The sequence below is a fragment of the Nannospalax galili genome, unplaced genomic scaffold (assembly GCF_000622305.1).
Source record: "Nannospalax galili isolate Female #2095 unplaced genomic scaffold, S.galili_v1.0 scaffold3, whole genome shotgun sequence".
Classification (NCBI taxonomy): Eukaryota; Metazoa; Chordata; class Mammalia; order Rodentia; family Spalacidae; genus Nannospalax; species Nannospalax galili.
In genome coordinates, this window is record NW_008351466.1 from 1,095,793 (window position 1) to 1,115,132 (window position 19,340).

The 19,340-nt window shown below is 42.6% G+C and overlaps 1 protein-coding gene across 7 annotated transcripts in view; it reads left to right on the top strand.

Moving 5' to 3' along the window:
* The first annotated feature begins 1,323 nt into the window (after window positions 1-1,323).
* The window catches only part of Trmt2b (tRNA methyltransferase 2 homolog B), a 121,916-nt gene continuing 103,899 nt past the window's right edge, over window positions 1,324-19,340 (top strand). For all 7 annotated transcript variants that reach the window (XR_003846276.1, XR_003846272.1, XR_003846277.1 and 4 more), the window contains exons 1-6: window positions 1,324-1,426; window positions 1,868-2,005; window positions 13,789-14,029; window positions 15,103-15,157; window positions 17,571-17,705; window positions 18,684-18,783. Coding sequence is in view for 1 of the 7 variants with exons in the window: in XM_029553652.1 (XP_029409512.1) it covers window positions 13,809-14,029; window positions 15,103-15,157; window positions 17,571-17,705; window positions 18,684-18,783 (511 nt within the window). In the remaining 6 variants the exon portion in view is untranslated. The remainder of the gene's footprint in view (window positions 1,427-1,867; window positions 2,006-13,788; window positions 14,030-15,102; window positions 15,158-17,570; window positions 17,706-18,683; window positions 18,784-19,340) is intronic.

Here is a 19,340-nt window from a genome sequence, read left to right on the forward strand (position 1 = left end):
CTAGTTCCCTGTCTAGAACTTGTAATGCTAATTACTCTTGCCTTTACTTCTCCTTCACATCTCCCATTCATGATTCAAGGACCTTCTTTTCCTCTTAGAGACAAGATTTATGAAATTTGGGAGTCTTTAAATAGACCCACTGAAGGGGTACTCCAGTTGCCTCATCCTGCGTCCCTGGACGTTCAGTGTGGAAGAAGCCAGAGCGGTCTGCTTCCGGATTCCCTATTGGCAATTTGGGTGACCCCTTCAGAGGATGGTGTGATAAGAATAGGAGGTAGGAATTGTCTAGGCAATTAGGGTAAAAAGACCCCAAAGCAAGGTAGCAAGTTTCTTGGCTAAAAGTCAAAATGTCCTTCGTCCTGTTAACAACATACTCTGTTCCAAAGGCCAAAAAAATGTCAAAAGTATTTGGGAGCTTGTATCCAATCTTTAAAAGATTCTTGGGTTACCTCTTCAGAGGGGGGAATGTTGGAGGGGAGGGAGTGGGCCTAGATTTGATCAAAACACCTTATATGCATGTATGAAATGCTCATTAAAGTTTTTGTAAAAGTTAAAAAAAAGAAAAAAAAAAAGAAAAAGAAAAAGAAATTGTGCAGGGCATGGTGGTGCACACCTTGGGTCCCAATACTTGGTAGGCAGATCTGTTTTGAGTTCCCAGCCAGGTCTCCATAGTGAATTCCAGGCCACCCAAAGCTGCATGGTCTCATACATTTTAAAATTATGTCTTTATTTATTGTTTGTGTGTTGGTGTGTGTGTGTGGGGGGGGGTCAGAGGACGGCTTATGGAAATTGGTTCGCTTCTTCCACTTTGTAGGTCCCAGTATGGAACTCACGTCATTAGGCTTGGCGGCAAGCACCTTCAGGGATTAAATGGCTCAGCCTCTAAAGGACTGAGTTCGATCCCCAGACCCGCATGGTGGAAAGAGCGAACCGAGTTTCTCAACCTGTCTTCTGATCAACACACACCAGTCATAGCACATGTGCGCCCACAGACAGATGACACACAAATAAGTAAATATAATTTTAAGATTAAAAAAAGGAAAATATTCTTCAGGTTGAAAGAGCTAAATGGTGCATTTTTTTGGATGACCAATACCATTAACAAGGCAGTGCGAAATGCTTCATGATTTTCTCCCTAGGATTATCCAGAGCCCCTTGGAACCCGGAGGAGTGGCGGTGTCGTGGAGGAGAGTCCGCAGCCACTGAGACTGAGGAGTCAGCGGGTGGGACGTGTGCCGTGGGAGCAGCCAAGCAGCGAGGGGGAGGAGCCGGCAGCTAGGGGGAGGGGCCAGAGTGGGCTGGCCCAATCCCGGCGCACCAGGAAGTGACTCGCCCCCCTGCGACCGCCCAGCGGGGACCTCTGGCCTTTTGATTTGTTCCCGCACGTGTGTCCGAGGCTTTAGTGGCTCTGAAGGAAGGAGACGGGGTAAGTAGTTTGGAAAACCCAATGTAAGGAGAACTGTTTAATTTGCCCAAGTATCCAGAGCGGTACAGGAAGGACACAAGCGGACTGGGGCGGCACCCAGGGTGCCAAGGTCGTGGCCAGTTCAGTGTCTGCCTTCGCAGTGCCCACTCCACCCGCGGGACCCTGCAACCTGCCCCGCGGCCTGTGGCGGCTTGTCCTAGCAACTGTCTGTTAGCCCACTTAGTTCCACTTCCTATTGCCGTGATAAAATACCCCTACAGAGGCAACTTTAAGAGAGAACGGGTTTATTAGGCTTACAGTTCCACGTTACAAACCTTCATTACGGGGAACTCAAGGCAGAAACTTGAAGCAGTTAGGTACATCCACAGCCAAGGGTGGAGAGACGAATGCATGCATGCATACATGCCTAATACTCAACTGACTTTTTACACTATTCTGCAGAACAAGCCTGAAACTCAGAGAATAGTACTGCACACTCTGGACTGGGTCTTCCTACACCAATTAAGACAACCTCCCTATCCAGACACCCTACAGGCCAACTGGATCTACATAATCCCTGCTTCAGATTCTCTTCTCCAGGTGATTCAAGATTGTGTGAAATTGACAAAACCAACCATCACACCCACCTTATCTGCACCTATGGGCCAAACTTGCCTAGAGACGGGACTGGAGGGCTGGGCTGCTGTGCGGGGGAGTGGGGGGGGGAGTGGGGGAATGGACGGAAGACTTGACTGCACAGTGCAGTGGGACACATCGGTAAACCCATCTGCCCAGCTGCTTTAGCCAATAATTCTAGCTGGGGCTCAGCCAACTGAAAGCCAAGGTGATCAGAGTTCCCGAAGAACCCGTCTTGGTGGGTGAATTTGCTCCAAAGGGATCCTTAACTCTGTTACTGCTCAGACCTTTTACATAGTGTCTGACTTGAACCTCAGAGCCCTGAAGACAGGTTACCCATTGATGCTCAGGAGACTAAACATAGCTTCCTAGGTGGTTGTTAAGAACTCTTGGGGATTTTCCAATCAGTGATTAAGTTGAGGCCAGAATAGAGCAGTTCTTGTTCTCTCTCTCTCTCTCTCTCTCTCTCTCTCATATATATTCTTTTACTAAGAAAGAATACCTAAGCATTTGATTTATTCAAAACCTGAAAAGCTACAAAAAGAAAATAGTCTTCTGTAATAAAATGCCTCTGTTACATTAAAAAAACAAAGAAATGGTGCTGGAGAGATGGCTTAGTGGTTAAGAGCACTGGCTGCTCTTGCAGAATTTGATTCCCAGCACCCACATGGCATCTAACAATGATTCTTAATGATTCAGTTCCAGGGGAGCGCATGCCTTCTTCTGACCTCTGGGGTCATTGCATGCACTTGGTGCAATTTATACGCATGCAGGTGAAGCACTGATTTTTATGATACACATAAAGATAAATAATTTAAAAAACAAACAAATGGAACTCACCTTATTTGGTATTACTGCCTTGCCCTGAAAAATGTATTTAGCTAGAAATGACTAATATGATGAAAAGGTCTTTGGCAGGTATAATGGTATGCTGAAACAACAGGGGCCCGTTTTATTTACTTACTGTTTTGTTTTGTTTTGAGACAGGGTCTCTTTGTAGCCCCATTTGGCTTGGAACTTGCTATGTAGGCAAGGCTGGCCAGATCTCACAGAGAGCTGCCTCCCTCTGCCTCTTGAGTGCTGGCATTATAGGTGTGCACCACCACCTATAGCAATTTACTAGTTATTTTCGAGACTGGAGTCTCCCCATATAACAGCCGAGGCTGGCTTCTTCAGTGCTTGGATTATGAGCATGTACTACCATTCCTAGCCTTTTAGCCTTTCAAAAAAAATAAGTCTGAGATTTGATTTTTCAAATATATTTTATTATTTAAATATTATTTAAAATATATTAAAAATTTTATTTATTATTATTTTATGTGTATGTCTGTATTGCCTGCATGTAAGTACACCCGGGTCCGTGCAGTGCATGAGGAGGACAGAAGAGGCTGTCGGATCCCCTGGAACTGGAGTTACGGACAGTTGCTAGCCCCCATGTGGGTGCTGGGATTAGGACCTGGGTCTTCTGCAAGAACAGTCAGTATTCTTAACTGCTGAACCATCTCTCCAGCCCCAAATTTAAAATATTTTGTTTATTATTTTTAATTTATGTATACGAGTACATTGCCTGCATGTAAGTGTACCTGTGTTGTGCAGTGCCCAAAGAGACGAGAAGAGGGCATTGGATTGCACTGGAACTGGAGTTACAGTTTTTAGCTGCCATGTGGGTGCTGAAAACCGAACCTGGGTCCTCTGCAAGAGCAGCCAGTGCTTTTAACCGCTGAGCCATTTCTCCAGCCCCTATTATTTTTATGTGTGTGAGTGTATTGCCTGTGTGTATGTAAGTGTACCCGTGTCGTGCAGTGCCTGTGGCGGTCAGAAGGACTTTGGATCCCTTGGAACTGGAGTTATGGATGGTTGTTAGCCACCATGTGGGTGTGGGGACTTGAACCCAGGTCCTCTGCAAGAGCAGCCAGTATTCTTAACCACTGAGCCATCTTTCCAGCCCTCCAGGTTTTATTTTTAAAATCGACTTTGTGTGTGTGTCTGTGTTGCTGGAAATAGAATCTTAACTTGTATATGCTAGGTAAGCAACTCTACCCTTGAACTAAATCAACAGGATCTTGTTTTAGACCATACTTGATATTTAAAGCAAGAGACCGAAGTAGACAAGGATCTGCCTGCCGGAGTACAGGTTAAGTGAATCATAGACATCATGGCAATCACCAGTGAATGATAGGATGCATACACTGGCAACAAGATCTGATTGTTGCAGGGTAGGGATAGCAGTCCAGATTCCCAAGCTATGCTCTCCATCTGCTGATCCCCAAATGGGCCTGCAGCCTCCTACAGCTTCCTTCTTCCCTGTTGCCTACTCTGTAGTCTGGACCTCTTGTTATTTGGCCTTAGCAGATCTATGGATCTTCTTCCCTCTCTCCCACTCTTTCTCCCTCTTTCCCTCCAGCTAATATATTCTGGGCTGGCCTTCAATTTTTTTATGTAGCTGAGGATGACCTTGAGTTTTGGTTTTGGGTTTTTTTTTTTTTTGAGACTGGATTTCCCTGTAGACCAGTCTGGCCTACATCTATCTCTGCACCCGCCTCTGCCCCCCAAGTGCTGGAATTAAGGGGCACACCACTGCCCACTTTGGATAGTACTAACTGGTGGTGCTCAGTAGACTGTACTCTCACCAGGCTTCAGCAGGCATTCATGCAGAGGGTCAGGAAACTTTGTGTGTCTTTTTCTGTTTGTTTGACATGGGGTTTCCCTGTAGCCCCAGCTGGCCTGGAACTTGCTATGTAGACCAGGCTGGCCCCAATCTCACAGAGATCCACTTGCCTCTGTCTCCTGAGTATTGGGATTAAAGGTGTGTGCCACCATGCCCTCCTTAATTTATGTATTTTTATTTTATATGTGTGTTTGGTCTGTCTGTATAAGAAAGTGCACCAGTGCATGCAGTGCCTACGAAGGCCAGAAGAGGATGTTGGATCCCCTGGAACTGGAGTTACGGACAGTTGTTAGCCAACATGTGGGGGCTGGGAACCAAACTGGGGTCCTCTGGAAGAGCAGTCATTGCTCTTAACCACTTAGCCATCTCTCCAGCCCCATGTCTTATTTCTTAATTTTCTCTCATAAGTGTATTTGTCCTCACAGTACCTACCTTGCTAGTTTGTGGGTTGTAGACACTGAGCAGTTAAAAAGCCAAGTGACATGCTTTGAATCATAGCCTAAAGAAGAGCAGTTGAACACCTGCTGTGTTAAGCACAGTCCTGAACACCCCATGTGTATAATCTCATTTAATACTTTCTTTTGAAACAATCATCTTTAATTCTGTTACAGTTCTGTTCCAGTGTTTACCATGATCCATCACCAGTAGGGATCAGACACCCACCACCAAGAAAGGAATAGAAACCCTAGAGGGGCCTATCTCTTTGACATCCCCATCAGCCACATCCTCACTGCTGGTCAAATACCAGCATTCTGGGTAGGATTCCAGGCCTAGCTGTGTCCTGTATAGCTTAGCTCAAAGTCCTCTAGGCCCAAGACAGAATGAGCATCAAGGTGCTCATCATCCTCACCACTGGCTCTGTCAGCTCCAGGGGAAGTCTGACTAATTTTTTTTAATATTTTTATTTTTAATTGTGTGTAGGTTTGTGTGTGGGGAGTGGTATGTGCATGTGTGAGTACAGGTGCCCATGGAGGCCAGAGGGCATTGGAGCCCATGGACCTGGAGTTATAGTTGCTGGTAACCAAACTCAGGTCCTGTGGAAGAGCAGCAAGCACTCTAAACCACTGGGCCATCCCCCCCCCCCCCCGACTTTTAACTTTAAAAAACTTTACGGAGAATTTCATACATGCATATAAGGTGCTTTGATCAAACCCATGCCCACTCCTTCCCCTCCGACACCTCCCATATCTCCCCATCACTTTTTTCTGACAACTTCGTGTACTCTTTCATTTTTTTTCCTTCCTTCCTTCCTTCCTTCCTTCCTTCCTTCCTTCCTTCTTTCTTTCTTTCCTTCCATTTGTTTTTGAGACAAGGTCTTTCACTAAACCTGGAACTCATGAATTCAGCAGTACTGGCTGGTAAGCAAACTCTACCTATTTTCATTTCCCCAGTGCTGGGACTACGAATATGTTGCTAAGAGGCCCAAGGACATTTTTGACTTTTAGCCAAGAAACTGGCTACTTTTCTTTGGGGTCTTTTTTTACCCTAATTGCCTAGCGAATTCCTACCTCCTACTCAATATACGATCCTCTGAAGAGGTTACCCAAATTGCCAATAGGGAATCAGGATGCAGACCACTCTGGTTTCTTCCACGCTGAACAGGGATGCAGGGTGAGGCAATTGGGGTACCCCTTCAGTGGGTCTATCTAAAAGACTCCCAGATTGCATAACTCTTATCTGTAGGGGGAAAAGGAGGTCCTTGAGTGGTGAGTAGGAGATGTGAAGGAGAAGTAAAGGCAAGAGTAATTAGCATTATAGGGAATCAGGATGCAGACCACTCTGGTTTCTTCCACGCTGAACAGGGATGCAGGGTGAGGCAATTGGGGTACCCCTTCAGTGGGTCTATCTAAAAGACTCCCAGATTGCATAACTCTTATCTGTAGGGGGAAAAGGAGGTCCTTGAGTGGTGAGTAGGAGATGTGAAGGAGAAGTAAAGGCAAGAGTAATTAGCATTACACAATACTGTTGGAGTTGTTAGAATCAGTGTCAGTTCTGTCTCAAAGGCTTCTAGATGGGGGAGAAAACAAATTTAGCCATCATTTTAGAATAGTGGGTTATCTCCCTTAGCTACAGGTGGGCACTACAGTATTGCAGACCAAGATTTGAAGTCTTACATCTGAGCAGCACTTTCTTCTTAGAAACAAAATCATCAATGAGAAATAATTGTCAAAATAACATTTTATATGGACTTAAGCCCAATGTCTGAGAAGTATAATCCCTTGAACTCTTTTTTTAAATATTTTATATATGACTTTTATTTTATGTGTATGAGTGTATTGCCTGCGTGTATGTGAGTGCACCAGTGTCATGCAATTGCCTCGGAGTTCAGAAGAGGGTGTTGGATTTCCCTGGAACTGGAGTTAAGGATGGTTTGTAGCCACCACGTGGGTGCTGGGATCGAACCCGGGTCCTTTGAAATATACTGATCGCTTTACTCTTTGGTTATACTTTCCTTTTGGGTGTTTAAGACCATACAGTTGGCCCAAATAAACCAATTTATTTTTACTCTTCTGGTTGTTGGAGGATCTGTTCCTCAGGGGTCACACGGGCTTGGGAGGAGGCCCTGCCTCCTTTCTTTTATCAGTTCCATCTATGTGAAGATAAATCAAAGGTCCTGCTTGACTGTGGCTAGCTTCACTTGGAAGCATGGAGGAAATGTTTCTTCTGAGTTGACCCTCCTCTTTGTAGACTGGACACTGGTTCAAGTCCATCTGGTGGAGTCTCCATGGCCTCCCTGAAGAGGAGGACGGGTGACCCACCACAGTTACAGGACATTTTGAGAGATGCTCCATAGTGCCCTGGAACTTAGTTGACCTTGGAGGGCAAGGAGCAAAAACTGTCCTTTAAGTCCCTCTGACCGGATTAGTATAGACCTCAAAGTATGGTCCAGCCCCTTTTTAAATTCTTAATGCAATCTTGAAAGGCAGATGCTATTAGTCCCATTTTTATAGATGATGATACTGACATTCATTATGCTTAGTTAACTTGCTCAAAGCCGCACAGCTACTGAGAAGTGGAATCTGGATCAAAATGGGGCTTCAAAGCCTATTTTAAAAATTAAAATTAACTTAAGAAGTTGGTTTCCTTATGGGATTTTCATACATAGTTTTGGTTGTCCCCTTCCTCCATCTCACTGCACCCCATCTCTGCTTGAAGTCTTCCACCTTCAGTGTTCCCCCTTCTGCTTTCATGTCACTTGTGTTCTCTTACCCTTTGCACCCCTCTCCCTTCAAACCTCTCTCTTCTCATGGGCCCCTTTGTAGTTTCCTGGCCTCTGTGTATAATCAATCCCACATAAGTGCACATATATAAAGAACTAGGAGCTAAGATCTGCACTTGAGAATACATGTGATACTTGCCTTTCTGAGCTTGGGTTACCTCATTTAATATAATGTATTTCAGTTCCATCCGTTTTCTTGAAATTTTCATTTTCTTTATAAAAATAAAACTCCATTGCGTATATGTAATATATTTTCATTATCTATCAGTTGATGGATATCAAGACTGCGTCCATTTCCTAGTTATTGTGAATAGAGTAACAATCAGCATGGATATGCAGATATCTTTATGGTAGGCCATCAAGTCCTTGGGTTTGTGGCCAAGAGTTGGAGTAGCTGGGTCATTTGGTAGTTTTATTTTAGTTTTTTAATGACCTTGCCCACTGATTTCTGTAATATCTGTACCAGTTTACAATCTCAACAGTAGTGAACAAGAGTTCTCATTTTCCCACATCCTCCTAGCATTTGTTGTCATGTTTTAAAATTTTTTATTTTTATTTTATGAGTGTATTGCATGCATGTGAGTATGTGCACCCATGTTGTGCAAAGCCCATGGAGGTCAGAAGAGGGCGTCTGATCCCTTGGAACTGGAGTTGTCGATGGTTGCTAGCCACTGTGTGGGTGCTAGTAATTGGACCCCGGTCCTTTGCAAGGGCAACCAGTGCTCTTAACTGCTGAGCCGTCTCTCAAGCTCCATCATTTGTTTTCTTGATAATTGCCATTCTGACTGGTTTGACGTGGCATCTCAAAATACTTTAAATTTGCATTTTCCTGATGACTAAGAATGTTGAACACACTTAAAAATATTTATTGGAAACTGGGTGTGGTGGTACATGCCTTTAATCCCAGCATTCAGAGGCAGAGGCAGGTGAATCTATGTGGGATTGAGGCCAGCCTGGTCTATTTAGTGAGTTCCAAGCCATCTGAGGCTACAGAGAGAACCTGTTTCAAACCTTCCTGCCAAACCCTCACCCCAAATTTATTGGTCATTTGCATTGTTTTCAGAACTCTGTTTATTTCTTTAGCTCCTTTTTTTGGATTGGATTGTTTATTCTCAGGTTTAGCGGTTTTTTTTTGTTTTTTTTTGTTGTTGTTCTTTGTGTAGTCTAGGTGTTAATCCTCTGTCAGATGTGTGGCTAGCAAAGATTTTCTCACATTCTGGGCTGCCTCCTCACTTACTTGTACAGAAGCCTTTTAGCTTCATTAGGTCCAGTTGGTCAGTTATTGGCCTTATTTCCTGTGCAACCAGAGTCTGATCAGAATGTCCTTACCTATGCTGGGGTCTTGAAGTTTTTTTCTCTACTTTTTCTTCTAGCAATTTCATAGTTTCAGTTCATATGTTAAGGTCTTTGATCCATTTGGAATTGAGTTTTGTGCAGGGTGAGAGAGATAAGGATATATTTTCATTCTTTTACTTGTGGATATCTAGTTCTTCCAGTACTGTTTGCTAAATATTTTTTTAAGTGCTAAGGCTTGAACCAAGGGCTTTGCTCTATCACTGAGTTACAACTCCAGCCTTTTTTTTGTGGTGATAGGGATCAAACTCAGGCCCTTTCACATACTAGTTAAGTACTTTTAAGCTATATCACCCCAGCTTTTATGTTTCTATTTTTTATTTTTTTTTGAGACAGGGTCTCCCTGTAGCCCCAGGTAACCTGGAACTCACTTTGTAGCACCCCAACTTTTAAAGCCTATGTTTTCTTTTTTTTGAGACAGGTTTCACTATGTAGCCCTAGCTAGCCTGAGACTCACTATTTAGACTAGGCTGGACTGGAACTCACAGAGATCCACCTACCTCTGCCTCACAAGTACTGGGATCAAAGGCTTGTGCCACCATGTCTAACAAGCTTATATTTTAATTATGGCACCTTACTGCTTTTAAGGGCTGATCTGTGGACCAGCTTACATGCATTCTGTTAAAAGTATGAAATTTTAGCCAGGTATGGTGGCACATGCCTTTAATCCCAGCACTAGAGGCAGAGGCAGATGGGTCTCTGGCGTCAATGCCAGCCTGGTCTACTTAGTGAGTTCCAGGCCAGCTGAGGCTACAAGGACACCTGTCTCAACCACCCCACTACCAAATTGAGATTTCCTCCAACCTCAAATGATGACATTCTGACAAAATCCAAGGTAGAGGTCAGTGGTAAGTGGTAACTTCATAGCAGATCAATAGGTTGTCATGCTAAGTTCAATCACATGTTCTGTGACTCTTAAGAATGGTGCTATGAACCCATACTTTCAGTTTGGGGAAGCAGTCTGAAGCAGTTCCCAGGACTTCTTCAAGACTCTGACACCATCTAGATTTGCTTCATAATGAAGAGAATGCAAGGCTATGCTTGCATCACAGCTTTCCTCTGTACACTTGAACTTTTGGGGTGTTTCATGCCCCTTTAGCCTTTATTCTTCTTTAGGTTCTGAGGACTAACCTTTTAAATATTTAATATTTTGAATCATAACTATGAAGTCTTTTACTTGTGTGAGGAGCCACAAAGTACATAAACTAATCAAATGAAATATCAGCAGAACTAAGATCAGGAACCTGTCTTGTTCCCTCATTATTCATTTAATGTAACAAAAACATGTTAATCCTATGGGACAGTTTCCTCCTTCTACTTCTTCCCTGTAACTGTGGTAATAGAACATACCACATCTTCAGAGGAATACTGCTTAAGTTTTTGAAATGGCTTACAGATAGTATATTAAAGTCTTTGAAAGATAGTTCATATGAATTTGAGTTAAATCCTTACCTCATAAAGATATTTGTAAAACTGCTTTCTAAGGTGTTAGCTCAGAGTTACAGTTCAAGCTGTACATAAGTGAGACCCTGGACACCCCACAAAATCTGGCTTTCTAATCTTCCATCTTGTTTTAAGTAAGATAATAATGTATTTCTTTCATAGTTTTAGGGGAATTTAAACATGTCATTAATTTTAGTGTAAAAAACTTTCCTATGTAAAATTTTTGTTTAGGATTCTAGGTGGTCAATTACTAGTTGTGATAAGGTTTCAATAATTTGCTCATATTCAAATGTTTTGCAAACAATAAAAAATAAGTTTTAGAAAAATATACAGAATGGTGCTTAGCCAGGCCTGGTGGCACAGGCCTGCCATCCCAGCTACTCAAGACATTAAGGTAAGGATTTAGGCTTATAATCCCAGCTACTCAAGACATTAAGGATTTAAGGAGGGTTACAACTTAAAGGCCTACATGGGGAGAGTTCAAGGTCAGCCTGAGCAACTAACTTGACCCTGTCTCAAAATAAAAAGTGGAAGGAGCTGGGTATATAGCCCTGTGGTAGAGTGCTTGCCCAGCATAGACACTGGGTTTAATATCCAGTATTTGCAAGAAAAGAAAAAGAAAGTGCTTACAGAGTAAAGGACAGGCACCTGAAAGTCAATAGATGGAAGGACAGTTCTATGTGGGAGGAAGAGAGAGACCTTCCTCTGAGTGGAGCCTTCCTGTGTGTTCTGAGAGTCATGAGTCTTAACACTTCAGCATTTACTTCAGAGTTATGATTCCTTTCTGTTGCTTTCCTTCAGTATTGCCTCCCCCACTCAGTTCCATTATGTCTAGTAACACTGAAGAGCTTTTTCCAGGTACTGGGCACTGTGCTCAGAGCTTTACAGATGTCATCTCCTTTTAATCTTCGTTGAGTACTTTTTTAATGTAGTATGATGGATTCAGTTGAGGGCCTTGTACCTGCTAAACAAGTGCTGTATCACTGAGCTCCTCTCTCAGCAGTCCATTTTATTTTTTTAAGTTATCTCTATCATTTGAAGCCACTATGTGAGGTAGGTATCATGATTGTCTCTATTTTATAGGTGAAAGAAAAGGAATGTTAGAGGAGTAGCTAACTTACCAGAAGCCACCTAGCTAATAAGTGTGTTAGATCCAGCAGACAACCCAAGCCAGGTCTGTTGATTATAGGGTCTGAGCTGGAATTCCAAAGCTTTGATTTGACCCTATTGTCTGGCTCTATCCATTGCTTTCTTCCTCTTCTTTTTTTACCTTAGACTTCCTGGCATGTAAGTGTCTATATCAGAGATGCTTCCCTTGGCCTCCATGGCGCCATAGTTTCTGGTTCTCTTCATTCTTTTCCTTCCTTTTCTCTCTCTCTCCCTCCCTTTTATTCCTTTTTTCCCTTCCTTCTTTCCTTCCTTTCCTACTTCCTTTCCTTCCCTTCCTTTCCTTCTTCCCCTCTCTCCCTCCCTCCCAGCACCTACTTAGATAGTCCTGGTTGTCCAGAACTTACTTACTGTATAGCCCAGGCTGGCTTGCCTCAGCCTCCTGAGTGCTGAGAATTGGGGTGTGCCTCCATGCCCAGCCTTCCTGGTTCTCATTCTGCATTATAACTTGTACTTACAGAACTGCTGTGTCAGCTCTTTACTTCTCCATACAAGGCCTACCTGCTTTAGGAAACCTTTCTTGAACACTCATCAGGAACCAGGCTATCATTACTTACAAACATTTTTCCTGTGTCTGGATTTGCTCTCAGACCAAAACCTTGTAACCCCTTAGTACTGATGTCACAGGTTGTTTGGTTCATAGTAAGCACTAAATATTGCTTGCATGGTTGGCTGTTAGGTGGGAACGTAGGATAGGGAAGGGTTTGCCTGTAGAAATGTATTGAGAGAGCTAAACTCTTTCCTGGGGAACAGAATCTGTATTTTCCACATCTCTTTATTTTGGGAGCCGGTTATTTTCTATCGTCTGTCTGTCTGTCTGTCTGTTGGCTATCTGTTTGCTACTAGGGATTAAACCAAGGGCCTCACACATTCTAGGTAGGCATTCTACCACTGAGGTATAGCCCTAGTACTCTTTTGTTTTTTGAGACAGGGTCGCATATCTCTTGTCTCATACTCACTGTGTAGCCAGGGATGGTCTTGAACTCCTGATCTTCCTGCCTTCATCACCTAAGTGCTAGGATTACAGATGTGTGTTGCCATAGCTGGTTATGTGGTGCTGGGGGTTGAACCTGGGGCTTCATGCATGCTAGGCAAGCACTCTATTGACTGAGCTACATCTCTGGCTCCTTTAAAAAAATGTTTTAAGAGGGCTGAAGAGATGGCTTAGCAGTTAAGAGCACTGGCTGCTCTTGCAGAGGACCCGGGTTCAGTTCTCAGCACCCACATGGCAACTAGCAACCATCTGTAACTCCAGTTCCAGGGGCTCCAACGCCTTTTTCTGACCTCTGCAAGCATTACATGACATAAGTGCACTTACATTGCAGGCAATATACTCATACATATAAAATATAAATAAATAAAAAATTTAAAAATATTTGAATCTTTTAAAAAATATTACAAAATAGATTTGTGTCCTGTACTTCCCCTAAAATCAGGGAAAGCAGCAGAATGTAACTCCAGTTCCAGGAGAATCTGATGCCTTTTTCTAACCTTTTCAGGCATTGCATGACTTAGGTGGACTTACACATAAGCAGGCCATGCATATAAAATAAATTTTTTTTTAAAGTTTTAAAATTTTGAGACAGGGTCTCACTAAATTACATCATCTAACCTTGAAGTCATTTTGTGGCTTGGGCAGTATTTGAACTTGTAGTCTTCCTGCCTCAGCCTCCTGAGTTGATGGGATTATAGACCTGCACCATCAGGTCTGGCTTAAAACTGTCCTACATACACTAAGTTGTGTTCGAGAGGTATGCTTTACTGAATACTGTGCCATCACTGTGCTCATTTCTGGGGTTCTATATAGGTATATAAATTAGTGAAAGGGTTGTGAATTGTATTTCTGTATGTCCACCTTTCAACAGGTGAGTTACAGTGTATTTCTTTGATTGGCAGGCACCAAGAGAAGAGCCCTAATGCATAGCCCAAGACTCTTCCTTTCCAGGGTGGGCCTGTTCTCTGAAACAGGACTGCTTCCCTGGTGTACCACAAAACCACGAAATTGTTCACGGCCCTTTTTGGGCACAGCATGTAAAGGAAATTTCACTCATGTGATAACCAAGAAGTATCCAAGAGGACAAAAGTGTCAAAAGAAACAAAGCTATGTTAGACCACCAGATGACTGTTGGGAGGAGAGGTAAGACCGAGGCTCCTGTTCTTTGTTCTTCCCAAGTCAGAATCCATGGGTCCACTGAGATTCTGTATTGCTAACCTTACTAATGTAGCATTGCCAAGATTTGAGGGGTAGTGCGCCTAGGGCACACATGAAGCTATTAATAGAACTGCTTTGAGATTGTAGATAATGTTCTTGTCTTTGTGTGTCTTGAGAAAGGAGATCTCAAACAAGGTCCTTGCCTCTTAAAAATGTCTATGAAGTTGGGCATGGTGGTGCACACCTCCAGTTGTAGCTCTCAGGAGGTGGAGGCAGGAAGATCAAGAGTCATCCTCAGCTATTACATCCTCAGCCTGAACTACATGAGACCTTGTCTCAAAACACAAAGTAAAATAAAAATAAATTTAAAAAATTCAAAAACCAGAAAAATCAAAATGGTAGGCAGACTGGACATGACTAGTCCCATCACAGTCATACAAATACAAATAGACCTCATTTTATGCAACAGATGTATTTTCAATTTCAAATTATGTTTTAAAAGCCTTAGGGAGGTGAGCTTTTTTCTTTTTAAATATTTTGTTTATTTTTACTTTTTGTGTATGAGTGTATTGCCTGCATGTGTGTCAGTGCACCCATGATGTCATACAATCCCCTTGGAGGTCAGAAGATGGCATTGGATTCCCTTGAAACTGGAGTTATGGATGGTTGTTAGCTGCCATGTGGGTGTTGGGAATCAAACCTGGGTCTTCTGTAATGGCAGCCAGTGCTCTTAACCGCTAAGCCATCTCTCTAGCCCCTGGGAGGGTGTTTTTTAAGAGGCACCCAGCACTAAATCTTTTCATGAGATGATTAATTACCACCTGATAAATCTGGATTTTTTTTTTACTTTGAGTTGGCCTATCTGTTCTGCTTTGTTAAACAGTAGACACCACCAAAATGGGGTCTCCAAGACTCATTTCCCTAGGGACATGAGAGTTAGTTGGGTGTTCTGAATAAGTTAAACATTGGAGAAAGTGGTGACAAGAAATACTTATACATAGTATGTGTTCAGCACATATTTAGATAATTAACAGTGTGTCTCAATTATTTTATTCAAGACTGGCTGATGTGGTGACTCCACTCTGGAGGCTGAACTATGAAGAACAACTCAAGGTAGGTGTTTAGCTTAAGTTGTTTCTTTCCTCTCCTACAGGAGAATGACACTAAAGAGCCATGGGAAGTCTCATTGGACAGTTTTACCCAGTTGCCTCACAGGTCCTTTCTATTTTACTTTTTTGTTTTTTGGGTTTTTTTGAGACACTGTGTAGCCTTGGCTAGCTTGGAACTCAGAGATCTACCTGCCTCTTCCTTCTGAGTGCTGGGGTTAAAGGTGTATACCTCCATGCCCAGATTCTTTTATTTGTTTGTTTGTTTGTTTGTTTTGGGATATGGTGTCTTATAGCCCAGGCTGGTTTCTGACTAGTTATATAATTGAGGATGACCTTTAACTTCTGAGTCTTCTGCCTCTTGGAATTACAGGAGTGAACTACCACACCTCATTTATGCAGTTCTGGGGCTTGAACACAGGACTTCAGGCATGCTTGATAAGCACTCCACCCAACAAAGTGCATCCACAGCCCACCCTGCAGGTCTTTAAACTTCCTATGCTAATGACTCTGAAATTTGAACTTCATATAATTTCTAATTTCAAAACCCAAGTTGTCAATTGCTCATTTTCCTTGTCATTCATACGTATATGAATAACAGAGTGGTTGCACTTTGCAACACAGGAGCCCCCAGCTGGCAAGTGGCTGTTTAAATTTAAATACAGTCAATTTTGCCAAAAGACTTGCTTTGAAAAATTTATTCCAATTGATTGATATATTAGGGAATAATTTGAATATAATGCTGATTTCACATTTGCCTAGGAGCAATTTTTTTCTTGAGATGTGCGAGATGAAAGGAGGAAATTGCACCCAGTTGAACCAGACCATATAAGAATCCATAAAATGGGCTGGGCTTGGTGGTGCATGCTTTTAATCCTGGCATTCCCTGAGACAGAGGCAGGCAGATCTCATTGTAAGTTCAAGGTCACCCTGGTCTACTGGTTTACAGAACAAGTTCCAGGCTAACCAGAGCTATATAGTGAGACCCGTCTCAAAAAATAAAAAAGCCCATAAAATGTACACACACACACACACACACACACACACACACACACACACCATATATCTACTGATTCCTTCAGTTTTCTGAGACTGTTAGGAACTATACTAATTCATTGCTGCTGTTACAGTAGTCCATCCAACTCACTTTTACTCTCTCACACTACCTTCTAAGCTGTAACCCTTTTGGCACCTTGCCTTCCAGAAGCAAACCTTAGGTCTTTGGGAGAAAGAGCCAGCCTTATTGTCATATTCTTATTTCTTAGCCATTTGACATGCATGAAGTGGTGCTGTTCTTATTAGAGTCTGTGTTGGAAGGTGTAAGAGATTGCCACATATAAACACAGTTATAAGAATGATAAAAGAACAAAAGCAGAAACAAAAACTGGGTGTGGTGTTGTATACCTTTAATCCCAGCACTTGGGAGCTAGCCAGGACTACATAGTGATACCCTGTCTCCAAAAATCAAAACAAAACAGAAAAACAACCTAAAAACAGCAACAAAAAAGCAAGAAAGGAGCCAAGACCTAGATGGCAATTCAAAGACTGTGGGGTACTGGGAATTTAGAGAGGTCTCCTGAAAGCTGTGGCTAGTAGAAATAAGAAACCAAGAGTTGAGAGGTCAGGGAACAGTGGCAGTAGGACTGGAACATGCAGTGACCTTGAAGAAAGTTGAATTGGAAGTCTTTGATGCAGAGCATGATCACAAAGTTGACTGGGGATATTTTTTGATGGATAGTCATTATAACACAGTAATAGAAATCACAGTTCTCACTGACCTTTCTTCTTCTAAGAGCTGTTTACCTATGGGAGTTACTGCTGAATTTTATAATGTTGTATACCTGATCCTGTTTCTCCCATGAGTACTGTGTTTTTTCTATGCACTTTGGGTAGTGTCATAGAGGAACACTTATATAACATTATAGAAGAACTGACTATAAGTCACTTAAAATTAGGATTTTTGGCTGGGGTGTGGCTCAGTGGTAGAGCACTTACCTAGCATTCATGAGGCCCTGGGTTTGATTCCTATTACCATAAAATTAAACAAGGCTAAAATACTTCCTAATTCCCACTAGGTACATTTCAAGTGCTCAGTAGCCACATGTGGCTAAGTGGCTACTGTAGAATGTAGCACAGACATAGAACATTTCCATTATAGAACATTCTATTGGACAACACTGACATATGCATTAAGTGTTTATTTTTAAAGGTCAGATAAAAAGATGAGCTCATATAGAGCTCACTCGACCTTTTCCTGGTATCTTATTAAATTTTTGCTAGTTCTATATTTTTCTGCTTCTCTTATCTGCTAAGATCATGACCCATGAATCTTTGAAAGAACTTTGTCTTCTTTTCTGTTTCTTTGTGGTGAAACTACAAAATTCTTTTGTTTCATTGCTTATATTCTTATTTTTTTGCAGGTGAAGTTTGAAGCTCAGAAGAAAATTTTACAAAGTCTAGAGTCTTACCTACAAATGCTCCATGGTCTCAATGGCACAGGGGCTGCACCTCAAACTGAGGGGCTCCGTTGTCTCCTCCATCCCATTATTCCCTCTGTAAGTCCTCATCTCACCAGTCCTCATCTACCATGTCCCTGTAACAGCTCATGATATAGCCAGTATCTAATGGGTACTTGCTTTAGGCAGGAGATTATCATGTGTCATTTTATCATTCTTCTATTTGCAATGGCCTTGAGGGAGAGAGAGATATCAAAGCTCAGAAAGATTAAGCGGTTTGCCCAGGGCACCCATCTAGAAAGTGTCAGACCTGTCTGATACTCTGATACAGAGCCCAGTTTATCAGCCACTTCCTTTCTACTTTAGATTCCAGGCTTTAGGACCTTCTTAATTGGGCTTCCAAGAGTCAGAATTTATTTTCTGGCAGAAACAGGCGTACTGTAGCCCTTAGGCCAAATCTGTCCTTTAGTACTGCTATCAAAATCACCTATTCATGTGACAGATTTGAGGGCCACATTGTCAGAGTTGAGTAGTTAATGACAGGTACCAAATGTCTTGTTGAGCCATAACTTCCTTGGCTGGTCAGGTTTGCTGGTTCCTGCTTTATGGCAAGATTGGAGCTCCTTTTGGTCCATGTTTTTTTCAAAGTAGCAAGGAAACTTTATTCAAAATCAAAGCAATAGCAGCCATCAGAAATAAGCTGTCAAGGTGAGGGGGCTGTGGTGCATGCCTTTAATCCCAATGTCTAGGGGGCAGAGGCAGGCAGATCTCTGTGAAGGGCAGCCTGCTCTACAGGGAGCTGGGCCAGCTGGGGCTACAGGGAGACCCTTTCTCAAACAACAACAACATAAAACCCTAAGAAACAAAATAAGAGTTGACAGCAGAGCACATGAGCGAGAGAGTGCTGAAGGACCTGGAGCTCCTTTCTACTGTGAGCTACAGACTTTCACATGCACCATACCTTCCAAGCCAGTTTTGTTTGTCTGCTTTCAGAGAACATTTTTGCATTCCCTTTGTTGTCCTCCTTGATTTTTGTTTGATCTTTTATTCCCCTTCCTTTCTTTCTACACTTTCCAGCCTGTCATCAATGGCTACCGAAATAAGTCCACCTTCTCTGTGAACCGAGGCCCAGATGGCAATCCAAAGACTGTGGGATACTACCTGGGAACTTGGAGAGGTCAGTTGGAAAAAATAGTGACGGAGAGGGGAGAGAAGAGCACAGATAATAGTTGTCAGTAAGAATGGAACACATAGTGATCTTAAAGAAAGCTGAACTGGAGATATTTGATGCAGGTCATGATCACAAAGCTGCATGTATATAAGTGAACCTCACATATGCAGTGCCCATGAAGGTAAGAAGAGGGCATTGAATTCCCTGGAACTGGAGTTACAAACCGTTTAGACTCCATGTGGATGCTGGGAACTGAACTCAGGTCCTCTGCAAGAGCAGTCAGTGCTCCAAACTGCTGAGCCAGCTCTCCAGCCCCATTGGGGATAGTTTTTGATGGGCTATCATTATAGCGCTGATAGAAACCACAGCCCTTGCATATTCCCCTAAAAGCATTTTACCTGATACCTGGTGCAGACTTAGAGTGAATGTTTCTGTTACTGCTGCTGCCATCTCAGCATTGTCGTCTTCATCCTCATTTATGCTTCTGTCCATACTGGGAGCAGTGCTATCATTGTTAGGGAGTCATCTTGTTTAGCTCCCATCCTCACAGACCTAAAAACTAG